Raw genomic sequence first — 25,284 nt, 5'->3', positions numbered from 1 at the left:
CTAGGGTAAGCTTAGCTAATAGCTGTTAATCTTATAGTCGACTAGTAAACTAGCACCTAAAACTACCCCCTAAAACGCTCTAACCTCTGCGTTATCTTAAGCTAATAAGAATTACAGAAAGCTATAAGGGAGGCCATAACGGTTTTAACCCTATCCTCCTTTATACTAGTCTAACGCGTGGCCAGAGTAGGCCTTAATATTAACCCCTATCCCCCTAATCTAGTAGCCCCTTTTAAGCCGCCCCCTAAACTATACTAAGACTTCGCTAACGTATTCGATATCGATAATACCGGACGGCTCCCCGTCTATTAATAATAGGACCACGTAATTAAAATCGAGGAAGGGAAGAAGCCTCCTTTTAGCCCTATCTACCTACTAGCCGTATAAGAGCTTAAGGTCCTCCGCTAGTATATCTAACACGCCGTCCGTAAGGGCTGGATCCGACTATCGTCTAGTTCCTACGGGGCCCTTATCCTATTCGTCCCTAAAAAGGGTAGTAAGTTATGCCTCTACGTGGATTATAGGAGATTAAATAAGGTGATTATTAAAGATTATACCCCCCTACTACTAATTTATAAGATCCTAGACTATTTATCCTTAGTGTAGTACTATACTAAGCTAGACTTTAAGGACGCCTATTACTAGCTCCGGATTAGCGCTAGTAATAAATAGAAAACAGCGTTCCGTATAAAATACGACTACTTCGAATACCTTATAATACCCTTTAGTCTAACTAATACCCCCGCGAGTTTTTAACGGTATATTAACTAAGCCCTTACTAGATATATTAATACGATCTATATTATATACCTAGACGATATCCTTATTTATAGTAATAGCTTAGAAGACTACCGGAAATATATATATTAGGTCCTAGCTAGGCTCCGGGAGTAGTCCCTTTATATTAACCCCGATAAATACGAGTTTAAGACTCGCGATATAGAATTCCTCAGTTTCATCTATAGCCCCGACAGGGTATATATAGATCCCGTACGGGTTAAGGCTATCGGGGATTAAGAAACGCCTAATAGTATTAAGAAGATCTAAATCTTCCTCGGTTCTACTAGGTTCTATAGACGCTTTATTAAAAACTATTCTAAGATAGTTACCCCTTTTACCGACCTCCTAGAAGCTGCTTAGTCCGGGCTTTTACGCCTTTCCCCGCGTACCTATACCGTATTCGAACGGTTAAAACTAGTATTCTAGGACGCTCCGGTACTATAATATTTTAACCCTACGCTACCTATATATATATTAAACCCGATACCTCTATATTCGTTATCGGCGCGGTAATAACCTAGTAAGAAGATAGTTTATAGGGACCCGTCGTGTTTATATCCCGAAAGTTACGTAGCGCTAAGCTAAACTATAGGACGCCCGATTCTAAGCTAATAGTAATAATTAAATCGTTTCGGATATAGCGGTACTACGTCGCTTATAGTTAGAGTCCTATTATAGTCCTAACGGACTACCTAACTATTATTACCTTCTTAATAAGCTAAAGCTTAAGGGGTAGTACGCCTAGTAGCTACAAGAAATAGCCTCTTTTAATTTCGAGATTAGGTATAGGCCCGGTACGTTAAACCCCGTTAATAACCTCTCGCGGAAGCCGTAGAGATATTCTTTAAGAAGTTTATCCTTGCCGTAATTAGTATAGGAACCGTATAAGACCCTAATATACCTATAGTATCGATAAACCCTAATATACCTCTACTTAGAATATCGATAAATCTAGATATACCTATAGCGCTAACGGACCTTACCCTAGTAGAAGAGGTTATTAAGGCGTAAGCCGATAACCTCTTTTATAACCGGTAATAGGAGGTCCACGGCGATATAGCCACGAAAGGATACTAGTCTAAAGATATTAAGGACGTTCTCCGTTTTAAGGGATAAGTATTCGTGCTAAACTATTCGGGGCTATAAGATAAAATACTATAAGCATTCTATAATAGACGTACTACTAGTTATTACGGGGTCGCTTATACCGTAAAGCGTGTATCGGGCTTTTACTTTTAGGATTACCTCCTTTAAGATATTAGAGAATTTATACCTACCTATATAGTATACTAATAAATAAAACCGCGGTATTATAAGCTATATAGCGAGCTAACGAGTCTTCCCATTCTAGATTATCCTTTCGCGGAGATTTTAATTAACTTTATTACGGGATTACCGCTTATCTATAATAGGGGCAGGAAACACGACACGATCCTTATTATTGTATACTATTTAACGAAGTACGCGTTATATATCTCTATAAGTAGTAACCTTACTATTAAGGGACTTACAGATATATTATAGTATTATATCTTTTAAACCTTTAGGGTTCCTAATAGGATTATATCGGACTAAGGGTCCCTGTTTATAAGCCGTTTTTAGGCTACCCTTTACCGCTACTTCGTCACTAAGCGACGCTTATCCACAGCGTAGCACCCGTAGACTAATAGCTAAATAAAGAGATAAAACTAAAACGTGGAATACTACCTTAGAGTCTTCTACTCCTAGGAATAGGATAACTAGATAGACCGCTTACCCTTTACGGAATTTATATATAATACGGCATAGTACTCCGCTATACGATAAATACCCGCGGACGCACTAATAGGGTGTAATCCGAGAGGCCCTAATAGAGTATAATTACCTTTAACGGGGGAGGCTTATTTAGCTAAAGCTAAGATACGCGCGGAGTAACTTATAGCTAGCCGCCGCTCCCTTATCAACCTAATTAACAAAGCCTAAGGAATATACGAACGATACTATAATAACGGGAGGACTTAGAGATACTTTACGGTTAACGAATACGTCTTACTCTCCACGAAGAATATCCGATAGCATAGGCCTTTAAAGAAACTTAGCGATAAGTTTATCGGACCGTATAAGATTACTAAGGTTATAGGTATATATAGGCTAGTATATTAACTCGCCCCCCGAAGACTATAAGGATTTATAACGTCTTCCCTATCTCCCTGCTAAAACTATAGAGGACCCGTGATAGAAAGGTGTCCGAACTATAGGATATTAATATAGAACCGGACTCTAACGAATATAAGGTCGAAGTAATCTTAAACCACCGCTATTAGGGGAGATAGCGCTAATATCTTATTAAATAGGCCGGCTATACGAATAAGGAGAATATATATACGAGCCTAAACGTAATATACCGGATAAGCTTATTAAGACCTATTGTAAGTAAAAACTTAATATAGCGGGAGTATTATAGGACTATAACGTGACTAAGACACTATATAATTAGGATATAATTAGAGCACCGTAGGATAATAATATACCTAAAGCACCGTACCACGATTAACCCGATAAGTCCCCTCTTTGTATTCTTCTTCGATCTACTCCTTTTAGGTAGTTAAGCGTTTTCTCTTCTTTTATCCCTTTCTTTTTTTTCCTCCCTTTCTATCTCCTCCCCTTAGACGGTTACACGGTTATAAGTCACGACAGGACTATTAAGGAGGTATAATCAAAGTGGTGAGCGGGCGTACCCTATAAGTTATATATATAAAAAACAAGATCCTCTATATATACCTTTAACTACCTACTATAGCTATAGATCCTTAGTATAACCCCTATCTACTAGGGATGACTATTACGGTTATAGATTATCGGCGTAACCCTCTAACTTCGAATCTAAGGGTATAGGTACTTAAGGGCCCTCTTTATTTTCCTTTATATATACCTCGCTCTACCCGGTAGTAATAGCGCTTTTACTTATATAGGTATTAATCCCTTCTACTTTTTACCTATTAGTGGACGGTATATTATCCGAGAGAATAATAAGAGGCTTAGCCTTCTACTACTTCTTTTTCTTCTTCGGTAAAGGCGTTAAAGGCGTTATCTTCTTAGGCGTGGCCTTCTTTTTAGCCGGCGCTTTCTTCTTCGGCGTAAGGGTAAGCGTTACGGGCTCGGACTCGGGGATATTATAGGGGTTAAGAGGGCCTTAGTATATACCGTTATCGTTATTATTATTATCGTCGGCGAATAAATTAGAGGGCGTAAAGGCGGGAGGGGGGATATCTAGCTATAGAAAAGAAGGGGGGAGAGGAAAAGAAGTTAGTAGTGTATTAAAAGAGAGGACTATTAGAGGGTTATACGCTATACTAGTAGTAACCCTCTTAAAGGCGATAGCGAGGCGTTCCTACACGGCTATCTATTAATCTTATTAATTAATATACTAGCGAAGCGATAACGCTATATCCTAAAGAGATTTTTGGGATTTTATCCGCTATTTTCTAGCGGGCGTTATTAACTTCTTCCTCCGCCCGATAAACGGTATAAGACTTATCGGCGGCGGTAAATGTTATTTCCCTCCTAAGCTTACCTAAGAAGGCCTTAAGGACGTTCTAGCACTTTATAGCTATAGTCTATAACACGGTTCGTATATACCTATATTAGGGTTACTCCCGAAAAAAAACTTACGCGACGGCTAATATTTATTCTATCCTTAATAGCGGCGATAATAAGGACCTTCTATAACTAAATAGCCACGTTGCGGCCCGTAGTGGGAAGCTTATTATAACGGCGATTATTATACCTAAAGTAAAAGGCGTACTTAGCGGATACGGTCCCGGAGTCCCGGTATAACTCGAACCGTAAGCGCGACGTCTTATTATTAAAATTAATCTTAGCTAGCTAGCCGGCATAGCGGGAGTAAGGGTCCTTAAGGGTTAAGCCCCCGGAGGCCCTTTTCTTAATATCTGCTACCTCTTAATAAGGGTAATTAACGATAACGATACTATAGCTATCACTGTCTTATGCTTTTTAGAAGCGCTACTAGCTATTAGCTTAGGTACCGGCCGCTTATTATTATTATTATTATTATTATTATTATTATTATTATTATTATTATTATTATTATTATTATTATTACTATTATTATTAGTCTCCTTAAGAGGTATAGCAGCGGTGGTTAACGGAGCTGCACGAGATAGTTAGCGAAGCTATATAAGTTATTTTCCCTAGGACGGAGAGATGTTAGAAGGATACTTACAAGATAATAGGGAAACTTTAGGAAAATTAAGGAGCTATAATAATATTAATAACTATTAAGCCCTGCTCCTATAAGTAAAATATATATGGGTTAACTTATGGCATGCTACGGATACGATAAAAAATCTCGAAATCGGAGGCGTAAAGAAAAAGAAGAGAAAAGAGAAGAAGAAATAGTGGGGGGACGTTAAGGAAGATATCCCCTAGACGGGCATATAGGCACCGTTTCTTCCTACAAAGAAGGAAGGTATAAGAGTAAAAGGGGTATAAAAGGGAAAGAGATAAATTTCTATTTTTAGATATAGTATATAATAGCACCGGTTCTTTATATCGATTAGAGAGATATCGGCGCCGGTTCTTTATATAGATTAAAGGGATATCGGCGCTAGTTTTTTATATAGATTAAAGGGAGGCCGGCGTTAGCTATAGTATAGGAGTAATAGATTAAGCATAGGACTATAACGGGACTATAACGGGATTATATACGAGATTAGCGATAGAAGGACGGTAGGAATAGAGTACCGGACTAAGGGTAAGACTATAACAGGACTATAACAGGGTTATATACGGGATTAGTAATAGAAGGACGGGGCGGAATATAGGCTAATACCGGGTATAGTCGGGAAAAGTGGCCCTATCCGGTATTAGCCGCTCCTAAGGATAGGAGTACTCCGGGGGAGGTCGTCCTATTAGGTGCCCCTGCTTAGGAGATAGAGGCCGGGTACACGGCGGGACTATAACGGGTTCTCGTATAGATAAGACCGGGCTCCCGTCTTAATATAGCTATAGCTACCCTAGGCCGATACTATTATATAGAGCTATAGCCTAGGCTTAGGCGTAGATATCCGTTTACGATATCCGTTTAACTATACTAGCGTTAGCCTAGGAGTATATAGTACTTATATAGTGCCCCCTCCTTAGTATAGAGAGGGCAGCGATTATTCTGATTTTTTAGGACTACCTATATTTACACTAGCCGTGACCACTACTTAATCCACGCCTATTCCCTGCCTTAGACCCTCTTGCTACTACCTTCTCACTCCTTATAACTACCTATCTAATACTTTTCTATAGTAGTAGGACTTCTTCTATAATAACAGTGCCTCTTCTATATAGCAGTGCCGCTTCTATAGCAGGACGTCTTCTATAATAGCAGTATTTGTAAGCGTATTTTAGGACAAGGACTTCTTAGTTTCCTAGGATAAGGTACTGTACCTTAAGTAGGCTTAGATATAAAGTATAATTAAATCGTATTTATATATACTTATATAAATTTTGAACTAGTAATATATCTTATCCATACTTATGTCTTATTAGCTATGCTACCTCCGGGCCAAAAGTTAGGCTAGTCTGATATCTAAGGACAGCTATATATTTTATCAGTATAAACGGAGCAATAATAGGCTATAGTCCAAGGACAACTAACGCCTAGTGACTCCCGGTAAGGCAGGTTAAGATAACCCTTGAACTAGGTACCCTAGGTACTGCTTTATTCTTAATACAGCCTAGGCAATTGGTTAGGTTTCCTGGCCGATACACAGGTTCAATAATAAATAGCAATCGGCCTATAGCTTACTATATACAGAGTATAGCGTACGATTTATTAGAGTTCCTTAGGGTGTAAGTACCTACCCTACCTTCTAGGACACCCCTATTTCGGATACTACTTTACACTAAAACACTGCTTCTTAGACCCCTGCTATTTTATAGACTAAAAGAGTAAATATTAGAAAAGTAAAACCCTATATAGATTAAAAATAGAGTACTAATATTCTGTTTATAGTTTTTATATAGGTTTAGTAGAAGATCTATAATATAGATTAGAAGTTAGGATATTTTAGTACATATTTTCTTAGTAAACTTAGAAATAACTAAGAGTATTTATAATAGATTAGTATTACTGGTAAAGAATTGTAAGGAACTAAGTAGTACTATGGATTAGCACTATATAGAATCGGAGATACGCTTAGACCGCTAAGTACTCGGCGAGACTAAATTACTTTATTAGTGTAGAGGGGGAAGAGTTCTCCTTTTTCCTCCTTAAGTTAAAGTCTTTATAATATACAACTATTAAGTTATAATAGTATTATCCGTTACGGTGTATCTTTTCCCTGGTATTATAGGCTATTCCTTGATAAAAATATAACTTATACATTAGAAACTAGCCTAAAATTCATAGATACTATTATATAACCCTTATATAAAAGCATTTAGTATTCGAGAAGTTATTTATAGTACTTATTGTATAGCTTTACCTATATCTATTAATTTAAAATCAATATATTTCTATTTGTTTAGGATTCCTTATATAGTATATAGTAACACTAACAAAATTCAATCTCTAACTTCTAAGCTATATTATAGCTCTTCTAATAAACCTATATAAAACCTACAAACAAAATATTCGTACTTTATTTTTAATCTATATAGAGTTTTAGTTTTATAAGATTTATTCTTTTAGTCTATAAAATAGCAGGGGTCTAAGAAGCAGTGTTTTAGTGTAAGGTAGTGTCCGAAATAGGGGGTGTCCCAGAAGGTGGGGTGGGCACTTATCCGAGATGCAGCTGGCTTGACGAGTACGGAGTACAGTTTATGTGGGTATTTATGCCTCTTGTAGGTACCTAAGGTACCTAAGGTAGGTAGTGGTGCGGAAATCCGTGTTACCCAACGGCCATATAAACGGATAAGGTACCTAGTGCCCACCAGTCTCCCTGCTTGCCCCATATTAGTAGGCGGTCCACTTAGTTCGTAGGCCTTCACGCTGAATGGTCATCTTTTCTTTGCCCGCGTAGAGCCTCTCCCTTTCATCCCATTCATGACCACCTGAATAGAAGTCTTGGCAGGAAGTTGTCTATTCATGGTTGATCCCCCATGCTGCTGCCCATCTCCTATTCTTTCCTTCTCCCTTCGCCATTTCCCAGCATACACACCATCACATATCCGTAATTACCTTGTAGATAGTCTAATTAAAAAAAAAAGATCGCGAGGTGAGTCGCGAAGGGGGGATTGCATACTTTATTCTTAGTTCGAATAAAAGCAAAGCAAAATGGTCTCTACGCGGTAGTCATCGTGGAGACCGAGTTGACAAATTTGGAGCACGCATGCAGTCGACCGTTCTTGGCCCTATTGCGCGCAACCCCTGTTACGCCCAAGAAAACTTAAGATGTGCATGCTGCTGGTGGCAGCGAGGGAAGCCGGAGTATCCCAATCCTTGGAACGTATATATCCTAACTTATCAACGGCGTTGTTGTTATTAGGTTGTCTTAAGCCACGCCTCGTTCATCTGCCACGTTAGATTCGATTCATATCTGTTCTCTCGAGAAACCGTGCCGAAAACAAACCCATGAACTATCGCTCAGGGGTGCCTACAGTGTTTGATACGTGCTGACATTCGGTATTTGAAGTTGCAAGCCATCACAAGAAATGGCGTAAAAAAGAAGAAATACCCAGTTAACGCTCTGCTTGGCCGTATTTTTACCGCAAGGCAGGTAGACGAAGACATCTGTCGACTCTCTTAATCGCGTCATGTCTGTCGACATTAGCACGCCTCCTACTTACGCTTACCGACTTTCCAACCATCGTCATCTATCAACATCGAATTTCGCGCAGTCGTTGGCCTATGGCCATCGCATGGCATCGATGCCCAATGTACCGTCGGCTCCTGATGCTCGACGAACAGAATTCGGGTAGGTTCCTAGTACCGGTCCAACGCATTCAATCAAGCGAGCTATAGAGGAAACGTCCTTCATCAGAGAAGGTATGACCGGGCAACATCCTCAGCCGTCGGGGTAGTATGATTCAGGGTCAAGGAATGCGTGAGATGAAGTCAGCTAGAAATATATACAGCATCTCTAGGCGTTGAATAGATATTGTATTGCATTGTCTGGACTATGCCAAGTTGGAACGGGCCTGTGCCGTCATGGTGAAGTCCTTGAGAAGTCCTTGACACCCGCCACATCGAGTCGTGTCCCTTAAACAGATGAGTTATCCCATTGCGGCGCCGAACTGTCCAGTATTGCTGAAGACATCACGGCAGAAAGGGCTCTTTTATTGGGCTGTTATCATGGCTGCTCGGCAATTTTTCTGCGGATCCTAGCAAGTGCCGTCTCATTGTCCTCCAACTCCTAGGGCAGAATACCATGCATGTATCTCCAGTAGAACCAGAACTGGACCCGGAGGCTGATAGCGAATCGACATACAGGATATGCTATATGTAAGTCCCAAACTCGGCCAGATTCGATGCTGCTTGGCGCTTTCCGAGCCCGTGATATAACACCGGTCGGAACTACAACGTCGGACGAGTCTAGATCTTTTCCGTCGGGCTCGAGAAACTCTCAGAGAGGCAATCCCTGCGCCTAGTACGCATGGTAGTTAAGCAGAGTAGGGTACAAGTTGCGACCCCCAGATCGTAGCTGCATTACTGGGGTCGGGGGCAGCGGCAATGACAGGCGGCGTAAAGGCTCCTTGCTGAACCCTTGCCTGTCGGAGCCTACATAGGCAGGACCCATGTCCTCATTATGCCACAATGCCATTTGTCTTGGCATTCGTCTTTCAGATTAATTGGAGGTCTCCAACGAAGAGGGATATGGCCGTCTGTCTGCACACCGTCCGGCGTAAAGTCTGCTGCTAGCCTTCACGGGGATAGCTAGCAATATTGCACTATTCCCTCCCCTCCCACTTCCATCAAGACCAAGCACAACTTTTCGTAGCCCCTGCTGTAAGGAGGTCTGAAGCTAAGCAGCAGCAAGATCACTTCGCGGATGGACCCCTTCTCCACATGCCGGAAATCGCGAGTGTGATTTTGTCGTCGGACAAGGCACGTAGACTCAGTCTAGGAGAAGTGCAACTTGCCCGGCACCTGAGATTGACGCGGACCACTTGCTTGCTTTGTGGGAGGGGTCAGTATGGGGTGTTGATCAAGCGGGGCAAGTGTTGTCGTCGGAGGGTAGACCGGGGATATGTTTCTGGTCTTGAATGATGCTGCGGTTGGAGAATCCCGCGCAGAAGGCTGCTTCGCCGGCGAATGTCCCGTGGAAGACGGGGGCAAGACGCCTGGCTCTGTGGACCCTGCGTCTCCCCTCACTTGCCGACCGAGGACGGGAGCTGCTATGAGACTTTTATTACTCCACGCACCGGGTGAGGAAGTAATGGCGGAATCCCTCCTTGGGCTGGTACCACTGGTACCATACGTAGGATACTGGGGAGGTTTGATTATGGGAGACTCGGCATCGACGAACATGTCCGCCGGAGATTGTTCCTGGACTGAACTAGAACCTAGAGGCGTGAAGGGAGGGCGGGCTATCTCGCCTGTGGAAGATGCTAGGAGTAAGCGGGGTTTGGTATCCTGAGGATGATTTCCTCTGGGATTGAGGCTGTGTCTTGCTATACTGGCGGAATTGTGACCTGACGAGGCTGAGGATGCAAAGGACTCGTGTTGCGCGTCGGTTGCTGTGTCATGAATCGCGACAGGCTTATCGCCATCGTGCGAGCCTCCTCGTCCATGGCCATCAACGCCGGTATTGGCGTGAGGAGCGTCACTGCAGAGTGCGGCTGATTTTTCCTGGGCCAGTTCCGGCCTGACAGCCGCCCTATTTTCGCCGTTGGAAGACGGAATCTCCACAACGAGCGTCCGAGACTGAGAGGAGTGGCCAGGGTCTGAGGCCGCGCCTTCTGAGCGATTAACTTTTAATTTGATGGTTGGTCGTGGCTTCCCGTTGGCAGCATCTTCACGCCGAAGACAAGCACTGCAAACGAAATGGAACCGGGGCTGTTCGGCCTGGGCTTCCAGGACACCGACGCACTTGCTGTGTTGCCAAACATTGCACCTTTCGCAAGAAATGCTGTGCGTCCCATCGTCGACCCTACCATACACACCACATTCGCAGTCGAATAACCAATCGTCTTCTGCGTCGTCATCCTGGAGCTGCTTGAGGGCCTGCTTGTTCTTCTCTATCTCGGTATGCAGTTGACGCTGTGATAGGCGGCCTTCGCCATGACCGGTGCGTCGACTGTCTTCTGATAAGTTGGAGAGCTCTTCTTCGTACTGTCGGCGGCGTGCTTCCCGTTCTTTGATTCGTTTCTCTCGTGACATCAGTCTTACTTCTCGGTCTCTCTCTAGCTTGAGGCGAGTTTCTTCAACCTTCCTGGCGGCTTCTTTTTCTGCCAATTGCCGTTGTTCCTCTTCTCGAGCTTGTTCTTCAAGTTTTTGTCGCTCTTGCTTATTAGCTAATCGACTTGAGCGCTTCGCGTTGGCCATTTTGGCGAGATTCTCAAGTTCCCGCTGCTGTTGTAAAGCCCGGCGTTTCCTCGACTCCTCTTGTTTTTCAAGAATCGGCACCAAGTGTTCTTGCAGCTGATCCCGCAGCACCTTCTCGTTCTCGTCACGTGTGTTCTGGAATGATGCAACGACGCGGTGGACCTCTTCCAGTGTCACAGCTAAGCATTCCCACTTCATGCCACCCAAGCCATTGTCAATTTCTATCCCATCGCTCAATACTGATTCCGATGGGTTCGAATTAGCACCACCTGGGTCCGCCGTATTGTTCGTGTTCGATGAATGCCGCCGTTTACTGGCTCGAAGCGCGCGTCGGCTAGTTTTCGTCTTCTTTCGCGATAGAGGTGGCTGAGCAAGAGGCTCGCTTAATCGATACACTCGATTATCATCGAGGACGAAATAGGTACGATCTTGGCGATCCCAACCCATGGGTTCAATTCGCTAGGACCCCAGGCGAGTCAGATACTAAGCATATGCTCGTTGGTACTTAAGAATCTTTAAACTTACCCAGCTAGTTTGATCTATATCTCTTGTTTCGTCCATCCTGTCCCTCAGTCGTTCGGGGTGAAGCATGGCCCATTGAGTCAGTTGATGCAAGACACGGATCTAGTAGGCACGATGTTAGGAGGTTGATAGTATCTGACGTCTGGCATTGAATTTCGGAGATACCTTAGTAAATACGTCGAAGTCTGTAAACTTGGCTGGAACTTCTTCAGTCCCAAAGGGATTCCTGTCGGGATTCTTGTCGACATACTGTCTTCGGGTGTATTCATCGAAATTCTCGAGTCTAACCACCTCATGGTTTAGCATGCATTGGGCATTATGGTTTGCTGTGTTTGAACTTACGTGAGGCCACGGTGCGATGACACGAACTTCAGCAGGGCGAGACCGATGTCTTGAAGAACAGGTGAAGTGGGTTTCAAGCATTCAGCCTCGAGTTCCTGAGCATGCCGATCTAGTCAGATCAAGACGTCGTTTTTTCATATCCTTAAATCTAAAAACTCACGTCCGTGTCTAGGCGGTCGTCAATCTTGACAGCCTTGCCGAACAGGTATATCCACTGGCCGAGGTTGGCAAACTGCCACATGTTGCGGATACGTTGGCGCAGCGACGGCTCCGTAGCTGGCCCGTCCGCTGGGACATCGGTGCTTGCCTCGAGATGCGTTCGTTTGCGCAACGTACCCATTTCACCGGTGAGGGCGGAAGTATGGTATTGATAGGTGTTCAGAGGGGATTGTTCTTCGGTTGGTGATGAAAAAGGTGCCATCCAACTCCAGGATGCGACATGGCACAATGGCACGGGTGCTCCGAAATATGATTGCTAGTGGTCTCGCCACAATCGACAAGCAGTACAATCGGAGGCGTCGAAATTGGTCGGCAGGGACGTTCGTTCCCTCCAAGGCAATTAAGTAGAGAAAATGTTGATGTTGAAATGTTCAATTTGGATGTTGATTTGTACAATCGTGGCGTCTATGGTTTTCGAAGTAACAATTACGGACTACCGTAAAGACTCATAACACTCGACGAAGGGGCTAAACCGTATAAGGAAGGTCCCCGTAGCCCCACAAAATCCTAACCTAGACGTCAACCCTTAAATCAAAATAAGACGTAAACGCCCACCTATAACCACTATAATAACAGCCTCGAAATAACGCTCTTAAGATAGCCGATTTCAATACTAACGGGTTCCTTAACATTATCTGTATATTAACGACCCTCTTTTTACACCTTATATACCGCTATTTAACACCTGGCTAATATACTAATACTAGTTATAACCGACGACTTCTATATATAAGAGGAGCTTTTCGACCTTAACGTCGATTATAAGCTACGATACAAAAAGTCCTCCACGCCTAGTATCACCCCCGGGATATCACTTATAGATATTAAAAACGGCGATATACACTATAGATATATTCGAGAGCGTAGTAAGCCCTTAATTAAAGGCTTCCTACTAGCTAGAAAGGTGGTTTTATACTGCCTATAGATATACGGGAAGCGTTAGGAAAAGATAGATCACTACCTTAATATATTAAGATAGTGGAGGGAGGGAATAGTATTCTTTTAGGTCGCTAAAGGGTCTATCAGCTAATAAGTCTACTATATATTCCTATGAGTATATTAATCTTCCCCTTCGTTATCCTAACTAATAAATATCGTATAGGCAGGACCACAATATAGTCTATAGGGGATCCAGGGGGAATCCACTCTCTGACTAAGGGCTTTAGACCTCGAGTATCAGGATATAACAGGGGCGGATACCGGAAAAGACCGGATAGGATCTAAATAATATAGTATCTATAATAGAGTCTTTACCACCTAAATTAAGGGTATAAAAGACTTATATAGATATAACTTAATATAATACATATACGCGAGATTTCTACTCTACTAAGTTAATTATCTAAGTGCTATTTAACGTGTAATAGTTATAAGCCCGGTTTATAACGCCTAAACGATATATATTAATAAGGCTACCCCAATTCTATTATAAAGAAGTAATTACGTTTATATAAGCACTCTTAAATAACTACGATTAACCTAATTAGAGTAATTAAGAGATTAATTAACCTCCCTACTTATATAATAAAAGCGCAGGGGTTTTGATCTATTAACGGTTTCCCCTCGAAAATTAGAGAAGGACTATTACCTAGGTAGCTAGCCTAGCTTAGCTAAGCGAGAGCAGCGTAATAAATAATAATAATAATAATAATCTATAAAGATAAAGACCATTAGGGTGGCCTGCCGCTTATCCTAGCCACCCCGCTCCGTCTTCGCACTAACTATCTTACTACCCTTACTATACCTTATAATACGGCGCGCTTAGTAGAATCGATATACTTATTAGGAAATCGACTAAGGAGCTACTAGCTTCCTATATAGTAGGAGGCTCCTAAGTTAATATAAATATTAAACGGTATACCTATAGGGGAACCACGGGCTTAGATCCGGGTATATATATACCCGTAAGGATTATTAGAAGGATCCCCGACTTCCTAAATAGCACTATTAATTAGCGGCGAGTCCTATCCACTCTATTCTATTAATTAGTACGGCTAAGAGTAAGTCTTCTATATTAGATAGTCTCTGGATTTAATCTTATAGCTTAGTAGTATTTACTATACTTCCAGCGTACCTAGTAAAGATCGGCGTACTTAGACACGAATCCGGGTCTATCGGCGACCAAGTATAGTTAGTTATTTTATTTACTACCCGTGTTATCGTTATTCTCAGAGTCTATAAAACCCTCGGAGTTCCCCTCGGTATAGTAATACTCGGGTTCTATATCGGCTTTATCTCCGGATATAGGCTTAGCAGCTTTTTCGGCGGAGGCGTAGACTTAGTCTTAAGAACGGTTATAGCGATAGTCTCCGTATCGGCGATTAGACTATTTATTAGCGTTATTAGTTAGGAGTCGCTAACCCTTATTATTAGTATAACGGTTAGTATTCGGCGTAAGCAGCGCGTGATTCTTATTTTAGCGACGGAGCTAGCTAGGACTAAGAGAATAGCGGTTAGGCTATAGTATATAGTGGTATTTAGGTATTAGATTAAAGTGTTAGTCGTAATACCGCGGCGCAGATTACTAAACTACTATAATAGGGGGCGGAGCGCTATATATTCCGCGGTCCGGTTTAGGGAGACTATATCGGCTAATATAATACTTCTAAACTCCTTGGGTATAATTCTGGTATTATCCTAGTATTAAATTTACTAGGGAATTTAGGAAGTCGGCTAACTTTACCTCGGGTCCTGGTTAGACTATAGTCGTGGTTAGATTAGCGTTAAGCTTATCCTAAATAATAGATAGGAGCTTTCCCTAGGGTTTATTAATAGCCTTTACGAGTCGGGCGACACTATTAGCGAATACACGGATATTACGGCGGTTTATAATATCTTCTAGGGTATATAATTCCCTATATAATCGGTACTTAGCTTCTTCGCGCGGGAGCCGGAATCGGCTCTTTAAACTATCCTTTTTATTTTTTAGAGTAGCGTTCTTATTATACTATTTATAAAGTTTAGGGTCTATAATTATTAGTTATTTAGAGGCTTTACTTAGTAAGTAGCGGGAGATACTATAGATAAGGGCTTCGCTATACCCGGGGCTTATCCCGGCGTACTACTCTATAATATCCGTAAAGCAGAATACGTTAAGGAAGACTAGTTTAATTCCTTCCGTGCGGACGTCCTAGATAATAGTAAAGTATTCCGGCGGGTTAAAGTATCCGAGGGTATCCGCCTTAAAGCGAACCTAGGATTACTATAACTATGATCCGCGCTAGAGTTCGCCGATAATAGCTAGTAGGTCTAACTAGCGTATATATATCTAGTCTTTACCTATAGGGGGCGGCTAAATAAACGCTAAAAGAGGGGGAGGTATCTTATCCGGCGGTCCGGTACTTTAATAGATATTCTTATAACTAGATCTAGGCGCGCCCGCGCTAAATACTATACCCTTAGTGTTAACCGGGTAGTTAGCCGAAAAGGCGCGGCTAAAGGCGTTAGACGTTTAGCGTTTTATAGCGATCGAATAATAGATAATAGTCTTAGTAAGAGATACGTCGGAGACGGGCGATTAGTATAAGGAGGATTTATTTAAGGAGTATATTAGTTCCTCCTCCTTAATTATAGGTTCTTTATCTGCTATCTTTATAGTAGGACGGATTAGGAGTATAATAGGTTTCATTATAGTAAATAATAGTTCTCCTAGCTCTCCCGTAATCTTAAGGTAATACCGACTATCTAGCTCTTATATCCTAAGCCCTATTATAATAAGCTAAGTGGAGTTAGATAGAGTAAAGCTAATACTAGCGGAGCTAGTATTAATAAGACTAGTACTAGTAAGGCTCCCTCCGATATAGTTAATTAGGTTAGCCTCATAATCTAGCCCGCCCATATAAGGAGTAAGACTAACGGTAAATAATTATATAGGTTATTTCCCCTTAATATCGCGGGGTTCTCCTATACCCGCTAGAATTTCCTTATAAGCAGGTTCTCTATTAAGCTATTTTTCGAAGGCGTCTATAAAGTTATCCGGTCTTCGGATCTATTTCTTTAGGTAGGATATATCGGACACAGACTCCGATCGCGAGATTCTTCCTCTTAAGGTTAGGCCGGTCGTGCCGGCTATCCCTAGGGCGTATACGGCCCGCCTAGCTATATTAAATAAAGCTATATCTTCGGGCGTAAGGAGATTAGCGATAGGGTCCGGGAAATTATCTAAGAACTTAATAAGACTTTTCGCACTTTTAGCGCTTCGCGGATAAGGATAGTCGTTAAGGAGGTTTATATCGGTTATAATAGCGGAGCTTTAGATTCCCCGGCGGACTTTTCGTTTAGTAGAGTTAGTATAATCGCCGAACCTATATACGAATAGTAGGCTATAGTTCTTATACACTCCACGCCTTAGTCTGGCGAAGGAGAGGCGTTTTTGCCCGGCGTATTAGTAGTCGTATAGTTCTATCGGTTTACTACGTGTTTATATAGTTATAGGATACGTTACTTTATATTAAGTAGCAGTATACGAACCTCGCTTAAAAGCTTAGTTACTACTATTTAATATACCCTATCTAGGTATATCTCTAGCTAGCCAGTACTATCGGACCTAGGGCTTCTAGGGTTCGGAATAGCGACCTTTAGGTATAGAAAATAGGGTATAATAAAAGATACCTTCTACTAATCTAAAGGCGGGCTCGCCGGGAATATATTCTCGGCCAGGCCTAGACTATCTATTTCTCTAAACGCCCGGTTTATTCTTGACCTCTTAGTCCTATATATGCGTTTAGGGAACCCGGCCCGGGCCCTAAACGTATATTTAGGTTTTGGCCGGCGGGCACTATACGTACGTATAATGCCTAGCGCGCGAGGACTATCCGTGTGTATAGTCCTGCGCTATTCCGGCATATTAGGTAGGTTAAACCGGTTAGCCTTATAGGTATAATCGAATAGTAGTATATTAGGAGAATAATATAAGAGTTCTTAGGTAGACTAGGGCGCGATAAATAGGCACTTAACACGGCCTAGGTAGTCTTTTAGATCCCGGTAGAAGTACTGTATCTTATTATCTAATTACTATTAAAATAGTAGTAATTAGTAGGTAATTAAATACGGAGGAGAGGAGAGTATATTTACCTTGTAAAGCTACTAGATCGGAGTTATCGCACGTTAAATTCACTCGTCTAACTCTTCTAACTTAGGGGAAATCTTCGCGTGTGTGTGTTATAGTAAGTTATAACGTGTGCGAGACCGTTTACCCTATTTATATAAGGGGTAGTACTCCTCCGGAAGTACTACTCTATTTAGATCCTATCCGGTATTTTACTATGGGTAATATGCCCTAACCAGGCATATATCTGGCCAGCTAGTACTATAGGACCTAGGAGCCAGGATTTCTAAGGGGTGATCTTAGGGTGCCGTAAATAGTGGTAAAATAAGATATCTTCTCTAAACTAAGGGGGCGCGCGCCCCCGGGACTTAAGTATCTATGGGGAAACCCCGTAGAATCCTCGGCTTTTACGTATAGGAACCCGGGAGATTCCCCGGTATTCACTAATTATACTCTAGGGAAGCTATAGTATACCCTAAAGGTACCTATAGTATACCCTATAGGTGCTATGGTATAAGCTATAGTACGCCCGTGGTACGCCCTGGTATGCCCGGTAGAATCTAGGGCATATTATATACCCTGGGCGGAGAAGCCCTACGTCCCGCGGGCTTTCCCCCGGTAACTATAATAGGCTTATTTAAGGCGCGTCGCGGTTATACTAGTAAGCCGCGGTATAGTCAAAGATAATAAATGGAAAAGAAAAAGGAAAATATTCTTACGCGGCGGTGCCCTAATAGCGACCGCCGCCATTATTACCTATTACCTCGCCGAGTAAGTAAAAAAAGAAAATAATATACTAACGCCTCGGCGTCTTTTCCTACCGTGTTCCTTAGTATAATCCTAGTACGTCTACTGAAAGTAAATAACGGACCGGAGAAGAAACATCGTGCTATTCCGCCTATATTACTTTACCGTATTTCCTAGTAAAGATACGGCGGTCCTAGTATTTAACGAACCTAACTATATAGTTAGTCTAGTATAGTAATATAATTTTCGTTATCGGTAGTTGACGGCTTATTTATTAGAATTCCCTGTTAGCCGAGTAGCGTGTTTAGAGTAAGTATAGCCTTATCTAGGGTAATCTCCGCGGCACGCGCTTCTATCTCTATACAGTCTACCGTGTACGCCTCCTCTAAGTTTATAGTTAAACGCTCGGTTTATATAGCCTATAACGCGATATAATAGCGGATAATAGTAACGGCCTTATCGTAGTCGGTAATAAGTATATCTATTAGCGCGCCTTAGCGCGTGTCCGTAAGCTTACCGTTCGCGGTAAGAGGAGTAACGGCTATTATACGCGTTATACGCTATATCGTTAAAAGTAATAGTAAGTTAGCGGCGGTCTATACGTCGCTTACGGCCACGCCTTCCCTAAGTATAGTAACCACGAATCTAGCGGCCGGAATAAGGAGTATATTAGCGTGCTAGTATTAGTAGATAATAGTAAGAGTCTAATTACCTTTAATAATCGTCTTTTCTATAAGCTTGATACTAGCGATACGTAAATGGTTAGAGAAGTTCTTAATAAGATTCTGTATTACCTTCTCTTTTTCCGATATACCTATAATACGCTTAGCTAGCTATTCTATTATAGAATCCGAGGGTATAGTATATTTAGTGAATAGCGTAAGCGTTAGTTCCTTACCTTTCTCGGTTAGTAAGCCTTAAATAAATTTACGAATAAGCTTATTAGTGATATTAGCCCATTTAGTATACTGGCCTATATTATTCTTAAGATCTATATACACTATAGTTCCTTAAGCTTTTATTATAATTATATCGTAGACCGCTTTAAATAGATATACGTGATCTTAGATATATTATAGTATAAAACCGAATACTACTGCTATCGCTAGCTTCTTAGGGTTCTTAACCTATAAAACGTTAGCGGATAACGGGCTAGCCACTGCATTTACCGCGTCTACCTCGGCTTTAAGGTTAATAAATACGGTTATACGCTAGCCGGAGGTAATAGTAAGGCTATCGGCGTTAATGGCGCGGTTAGATTACGGCGTCTTAATATACTTACCTATATAGTTACGGGGGGCGTCGGCGTTTTATACTATAAGGTATTACTTAAATAAGGTCTAGGGGCGGTTCCATAATATAAGTTCCGGATTACCGTCTAGTAGAACTTCAGGTTAGGGGACTTAGCTTATAATAGTCTTTACCTCGGTTTAGGTGATTACCTAGTAAACCTTAGGGTATTCCTCGGGCATAAATACAGTTCGGTTAAGGTCGCGGGTTTCCGGGTTATCGTATCCGATGTCCTTCGTATATTTACGGAATTCGGCGATCTTAGTCTTATAATCGGTCTTCTAGAGTACGAACCTAGTGCCTAGTGCTAATAGCTTATTTTTTTAGTCGCTCCTCGCCGCTATAGAGTATAATAGCCCTAAAGTACCCCTTTTTAGTAAACCCGGAGCTAATTCTCTTAGGGTTTCTAAAGGCTTTATCGATGGTTTCCCTATATTCTACGTCCTTAGAAGGCTAGTACGACGAAGGGATTTTAACTATAAAGTATATCTACGATATAGGGAACTCGGGGATATACCTTATAAGTATAATAGATAGGAAGGAAGACGGATAATCGAAAATAGGTATACGTTCTTAAGATAACGAGATTATAAATAGGATACTATAGGAATAATAGTAAGAGATTAGGGGACTAATAGTAAACCACGTTAACGATATAACTAATCACGGTAGTAAATAAGAGAGAAAAGGGAAGACTCGGTTAGTATAGGCACGATATTATTTTCTTTTAGTATCGCGTAGAGCGCCGTGGTAACCGTGGTTATTACGGCGGTCGATAAAAGGTATATATAGGTTATAGTCCTTCTATTCCTACTATACCTTATAGTTCACAGTTATTACTTAGGGCGTTTAACTTATATCGTGTGGCCGGTATACTTTATAACCTTTAGTCCTTTAGTTCCGCCGCGTGCCCCGGGGCTCTTTAGCGTTCTAACTCCGCCTTATAATTCTTTAACGTCTTATAGTTTTTTAGCTTCTCCTAGTCGTAGTATTACTTAAAACCTCGGCTACCTTTAAGGCTATTCTTAGAAACTAAGGTTTTTATCTTTTCTTAAAGGCGTTAATTAGTTCCTACGCCTTTAGTGGCTTTTTCCGGCACCTAATTAACTCCTACGCCTCTATAGCTTCTTCCGGTATCTAATTATTCGGTAAGCTAGCTATTCTATTATACTTAGTCCGTGACTAACTTTATTCCTTAAGATAGGGTCGACTTATTCTTATAGTATTCGTATAGGTCCCGCTATTAGTTCTCGGCAAGTAACGCCCGAATAAGGATTATAAGGAATCCGAGAGTAATACCGGCCGCCTTCCACGGCGTTATCTATAGTTTACTACGGGTTATAAAGCCTTATATCCCGCGGGCTTTACTGCCTCGCGGCTATTAAACGGGGTATATTCTCCTTAGAGAAAAGGAGCCCTCCCCCTAACAGGGAGAACTAGCTAAGGGAACCTCGGGGTTCGATAATAAAGTCCCCGGCTTACTAGGTCGAGTAAGGAGACTAAGCGCGAGTTAAGTAAAGGGAATAAAGGCGAGTTATATAATCGGAAATAAGGGCGTTTACGGTAAGAAAAAGGAGGCGGAAAGCCGGGATCGGAAAGGAGTATATGTTATAAGACGATAGAGATATATTCGGAAAGATAGTAAACTGCGATATTCTATCGCGTCGCCAGTTCTTCCGCTTAATAGGCCGTTTAGCTATCCGAGGATATTACGCCGTGGAGAATCCGGGCGGGGAGCTATAGCCTTCTATAATATCCTCCGGAAGTCTAAGGGATACTTAGAGTCTTAGTCGGGGATATCGGATATAGCGGTTATATACTATAGTTAGTAGATAGGTAAAAGGGTCTTAGTAAACTTATCGGTCACGGTTAAAGGCGAGTCTACCGCCGGAAAGCCCTCTCTCTAATAAGGAGGATAAGCCGGGGGAATATCGGGTAAATCCGACAAAGGCTAAAGGTATACTATAGGATATATAGCCTTTCGCTAGTTCTACGCCTTTCCTTTTAGGGTTATAGCGCCGCTAGCCTCGGGTATCTTAATATATTAACGGCTAATTAAATAATAGCGAGCGGGGTAGCTTACTCGTAAAAAAGGGGGAAAGGAAATAAAGGAGAAGAAAAAAAAGATATTCTCCGCGAAACACGGGTAACTAAGAGATCGCGGTAAGGGGAGGTCGGCTCCCTTATATTCCGCGGGAAAAGGAAAAGAATAGGGGGAATTATCGAGCGCTATTCCTACGCTTAATTAGTATTAGAGCGCCCTGTGGTTCTACGGAGGACGCTAGTATACGGGATAGTATAGTCGTTCTTCTACGCCCTTAGGCGATCGTTAAGACTATTATCGCTAGTGATTATTAGGAAGGTTATCGCGGTGTCGGAGCTCGGGTTCCACGGCTAGTAGTTATTATGAAGGTAGGTAACGATCCACGGTATATAACTAAAGGATAGTGGTTCCCTTTACTACTCCACGCCTAGACTTAGTAAAGGGGAGGCGTCTTCGCCTAGCGCGCCTTATATCTATTTAGTCTTAGCACACGAAGTCCGCGCCGTTAAGGGCGGATACGCCGGGCACGCTAGCGTTCGCTAGTAAACTATATACCTATTTAGTCTTAGTATATATAGTCTACGCCGGGCAGCGGTACGCGAACCTTACCCGTAAGCTTAGTTACTACTATTTAATATGCCCTAACTAGGTATATATCTAGCTAGCTAGTACTATAGGACCTAGGAGCCAGGACTTCTAAGGAGTGACCTTAGGATGCCGTAAATAGTAGTAAAATAAGATATCTTCTCTAAACTAAGGGGGCGCGCGCCCCCGGGACTTAAGTATCCACGGGGAAACCCCGTAGAATCCTCGGCTTCTACGTATAGAAACCCGGGGGATTCCCCGGTATTTACTAATTATACTCTAGGGAAGCTATAGTATACCCTAAAGATTCCTATAGTATACCCCGTGGGTGCTATAGTATAAGCTATAGTACGCCCGTGGTATGCCCTGGTATTCCCGGTAGAATATAGGGCGTATTAGTGGGTCTACCCTTATTATTTCCTAATGCCCGAGGCATATACCTACCGCTAAGGCTTATTCCTACCCCTGAGGCTTATACTATTACGATACCCCCCCCCTAGTTAGAGCGGGTCCACTTTTCTAGGCTAACTAGCTAATTAGAGGCCTCGGTTTAAAACCGAATAGCTCTTAATCCTTTCTATTGTGAAAATAGTCTATGATAGAAATAGTCCTTAAAAAGGCTCTTAAACCGATCTTCTTAATTATTTAATTCGTTCTATTTTATCTTAATCCCCGGCTTCTAATTAGTCCAATTAGGTTAATCGCCGCCCGTTTAATCCTATCGCAGGGACGCTCTAAAGGAGCCCCTATAATAATACTAACGTATTTAAATCCACCCCCTATAGGCGTAGCTATTAGTTATATCTCCCGCGGGCGTAGCCATTAATAGATATCTTTTAATGGTATCTCCGTAGTAATAGCGGTGCCGAGGGTATCTCTACAGTAATAGCAGTGCTAATAGTTCCGTAGTAATAGCGGTAGCGAGGGTATCTCTGCAGTAATAGTAGTGCCGATAGTATCTTCTATAGTAATAGTAATACCGATATAATAAGAAGATCTCTGTATAAGGTCCCGCAGTAATAGCGGTTAGTTCGCAGTAATAGCGATAATATCTTTATAGTAATAGTAATACTAGGGTTCGTTCCACTAAAGCGATAGATTAGATATCCCTTATAGACTTAAATAGCACTTTAAGGTCCTATACGAGGTCCCTAATTAATAGCTTGTTATTATTAATCCTCTACCTATTCGTTACCACATAGATATAATACTATTCCCGAGTAACGGGATATATTACGGTAAGGGTATCTTATACCTAATAGTCTATAGAAGCTATCTCGATAACCCTAGCATATTAGCATCCTATCAGGGTAGCCTTCTAATTAGTAATCTATCTATCTATATCCCTAGGGATAGTTTTTATCGGCGTTTTAATAAGCTAACGATATTAAGGTAGAGCCTTACGGCGTTAATGTATAGGCGTAGGAGCTATATACTTATAGAGGTTAGTAATCCACGCCCTCGCGTTATTTACTTAGTCTTTTAGTAACGCTCTAAGGGTATCGCTAAAAGGGGTGTAGATCGTGTCTAGGATATAGGAGCATAGGTTATTAATTTCTTATTACTAACTATTATAGTCGGCCTTTTCTTCGTGATATACGCGACGGTTTTAAAGATATCGCGTTCTTCCTTAATTAGAGAGGTCGTCTATTAACTTTGGAACCTTAACGCTACTCGCGGCTTCGTACTTATATATATTAGGTAGCGTGGGCTTAAGTAGTAGGGAGGCTTTTATTTCGTTATTATTTAGTTAAGGATTAAGATAATCGTTTTAAAGAGAGAAGAACTTCCCGTGGATACTACGTTCCTATATAATCCAGTCCTTCTAGGTGGTTAGGATCTATTAATCGTAATAAATATTAAAGGATATCTTCTATTACTTAAGCGAAGAGGTTATCCTAATTAGATTAATCCTAGTCGATTAAGTGCTTATAACGTGGTTGCTTTTATAGTGGAAGGGTAAAAAGAATAGCTTAAAGGTATAGAAGATATTAAAGATATTTAGTGGCTTCAAGCGTTGTAAACCGGGCTTATAACTATCGCACGTTAAATTTACTCTTCTAACTCTTCTGACTTAGGGGAAATCTTCGCGTGTATATATTATGCTAAGTTATAACGTGTGCGAGACCGTTTGCCATATTTGTATAAGGGGTAGTACTCCTCCGGAAGTACTGCTTTATTTAGACCCTATCCGGTATTTTATCGTGGGTCCACCCTTATCATTTCCTGATCCCCGAGGCCTATGCCCACCTCTAAGGCTCGTGTCTACCCCCGAGGCTCGTGCTAATACGATAGGAGTTCGGCTAGCTAGTTCTTTACGTCGGTATCGGCTAAGTAGGTTAAGGATATCTTAATTAGAGATATCTTTAAGGGGATCGGCCTCTCCGACTTTAGGATTATATAGCTTTATTATAATCTAATAAGGCCGAATACCGCTATTCTATATAGTAATAACCTTATCTTTACGTGTTACTACCTAGGATATTCGGAACGAGAGACAAGAGGATACCTAAAGAAAGCCGTGGTTATAAATACAGGCCTACGTGCTCTTAATAGGTTAGATAACCTACCGCCTATCCTTTCCTTTAATAGATATACGAAAAGGGTAGTTTATTATCTAGGAGCTTGTCTTCCAGCGTTTAGAGGTATAGGTATCGGAGACGTTAACGGTTTATAAAGCTCGACCTTTCCCGTAGCGATATATAATACGTATAGCTTTACCTCTACGAGGATACTATTCGGCGATAATAAGGCTATATCTATTCGAGTAGGCGTAAGAACGGATAGCGGTATCTGCCTCTTATCTAGATATAAAAACTAGGTTAAAGGGAGGCGGGGGGCCGTAGGAGCGTTTATTAGGATCCGGATCTATGGTTAATAGAGTTATTAATAGAGGGAGCTTAATAGTTATTCATAGAGGGAGCTTAATAGTTATTCATAGAGGGAGCTAAAGAGAGGAAGGTATAACGTAGGGCCTGTAATTAAGGATATTAGCTATACATAAAATATCACTGCTTATATCTTTATAGCCAGGACCCCGGTAAATATAGGTAGTTTATATATAAAAGAACATACCTCTGCATTTATATATTTTACCTGCTAGATATCCAAACATACCTGCTATTTAGCCATTCCCTATTATTATTATTATTATTATTATTATTATTATTATTATTATTATTATTATTATTATTATTATTATTATTATTATTATTATTATTATTATTATTA

General features: G+C 41.5%; 1 protein-coding gene across 1 annotated transcript; it reads right to left on the bottom strand.

Annotated features, from left to right (window-relative positions):
* Positions 1-9,400: 9,400 nt before the first annotated feature.
* Positions 9,401-12,739, bottom strand: SODALDRAFT_380509 (hypothetical protein). Its single transcript, XM_028615111.1, has 5 exons — positions 12,282-12,739; positions 12,122-12,216; positions 11,945-12,062; positions 11,783-11,881; positions 9,401-11,716 (listed from the first exon to the last, which is right to left on the bottom strand). The coding sequence occupies exons 1-5, from the start codon at positions 12,540-12,542 to the stop codon at positions 9,833-9,835; spliced, it is 2,457 nt and encodes an 818-aa protein (XP_028464831.1). The 5' UTR covers positions 12,543-12,739; the 3' UTR covers positions 9,401-9,832.
* Positions 12,740-25,284: the final 12,545 nt, after the last annotated feature.

Source organism: Sodiomyces alkalinus, assembly GCF_003711515.1.
Source record: "Sodiomyces alkalinus F11 unplaced genomic scaffold SODALscaffold_8, whole genome shotgun sequence".
Classification (NCBI taxonomy): Eukaryota; Fungi; Ascomycota; class Sordariomycetes; order Glomerellales; family Plectosphaerellaceae; genus Sodiomyces; species Sodiomyces alkalinus.
This window is presented reverse-complemented; position numbering and strand designations above follow the sequence as displayed.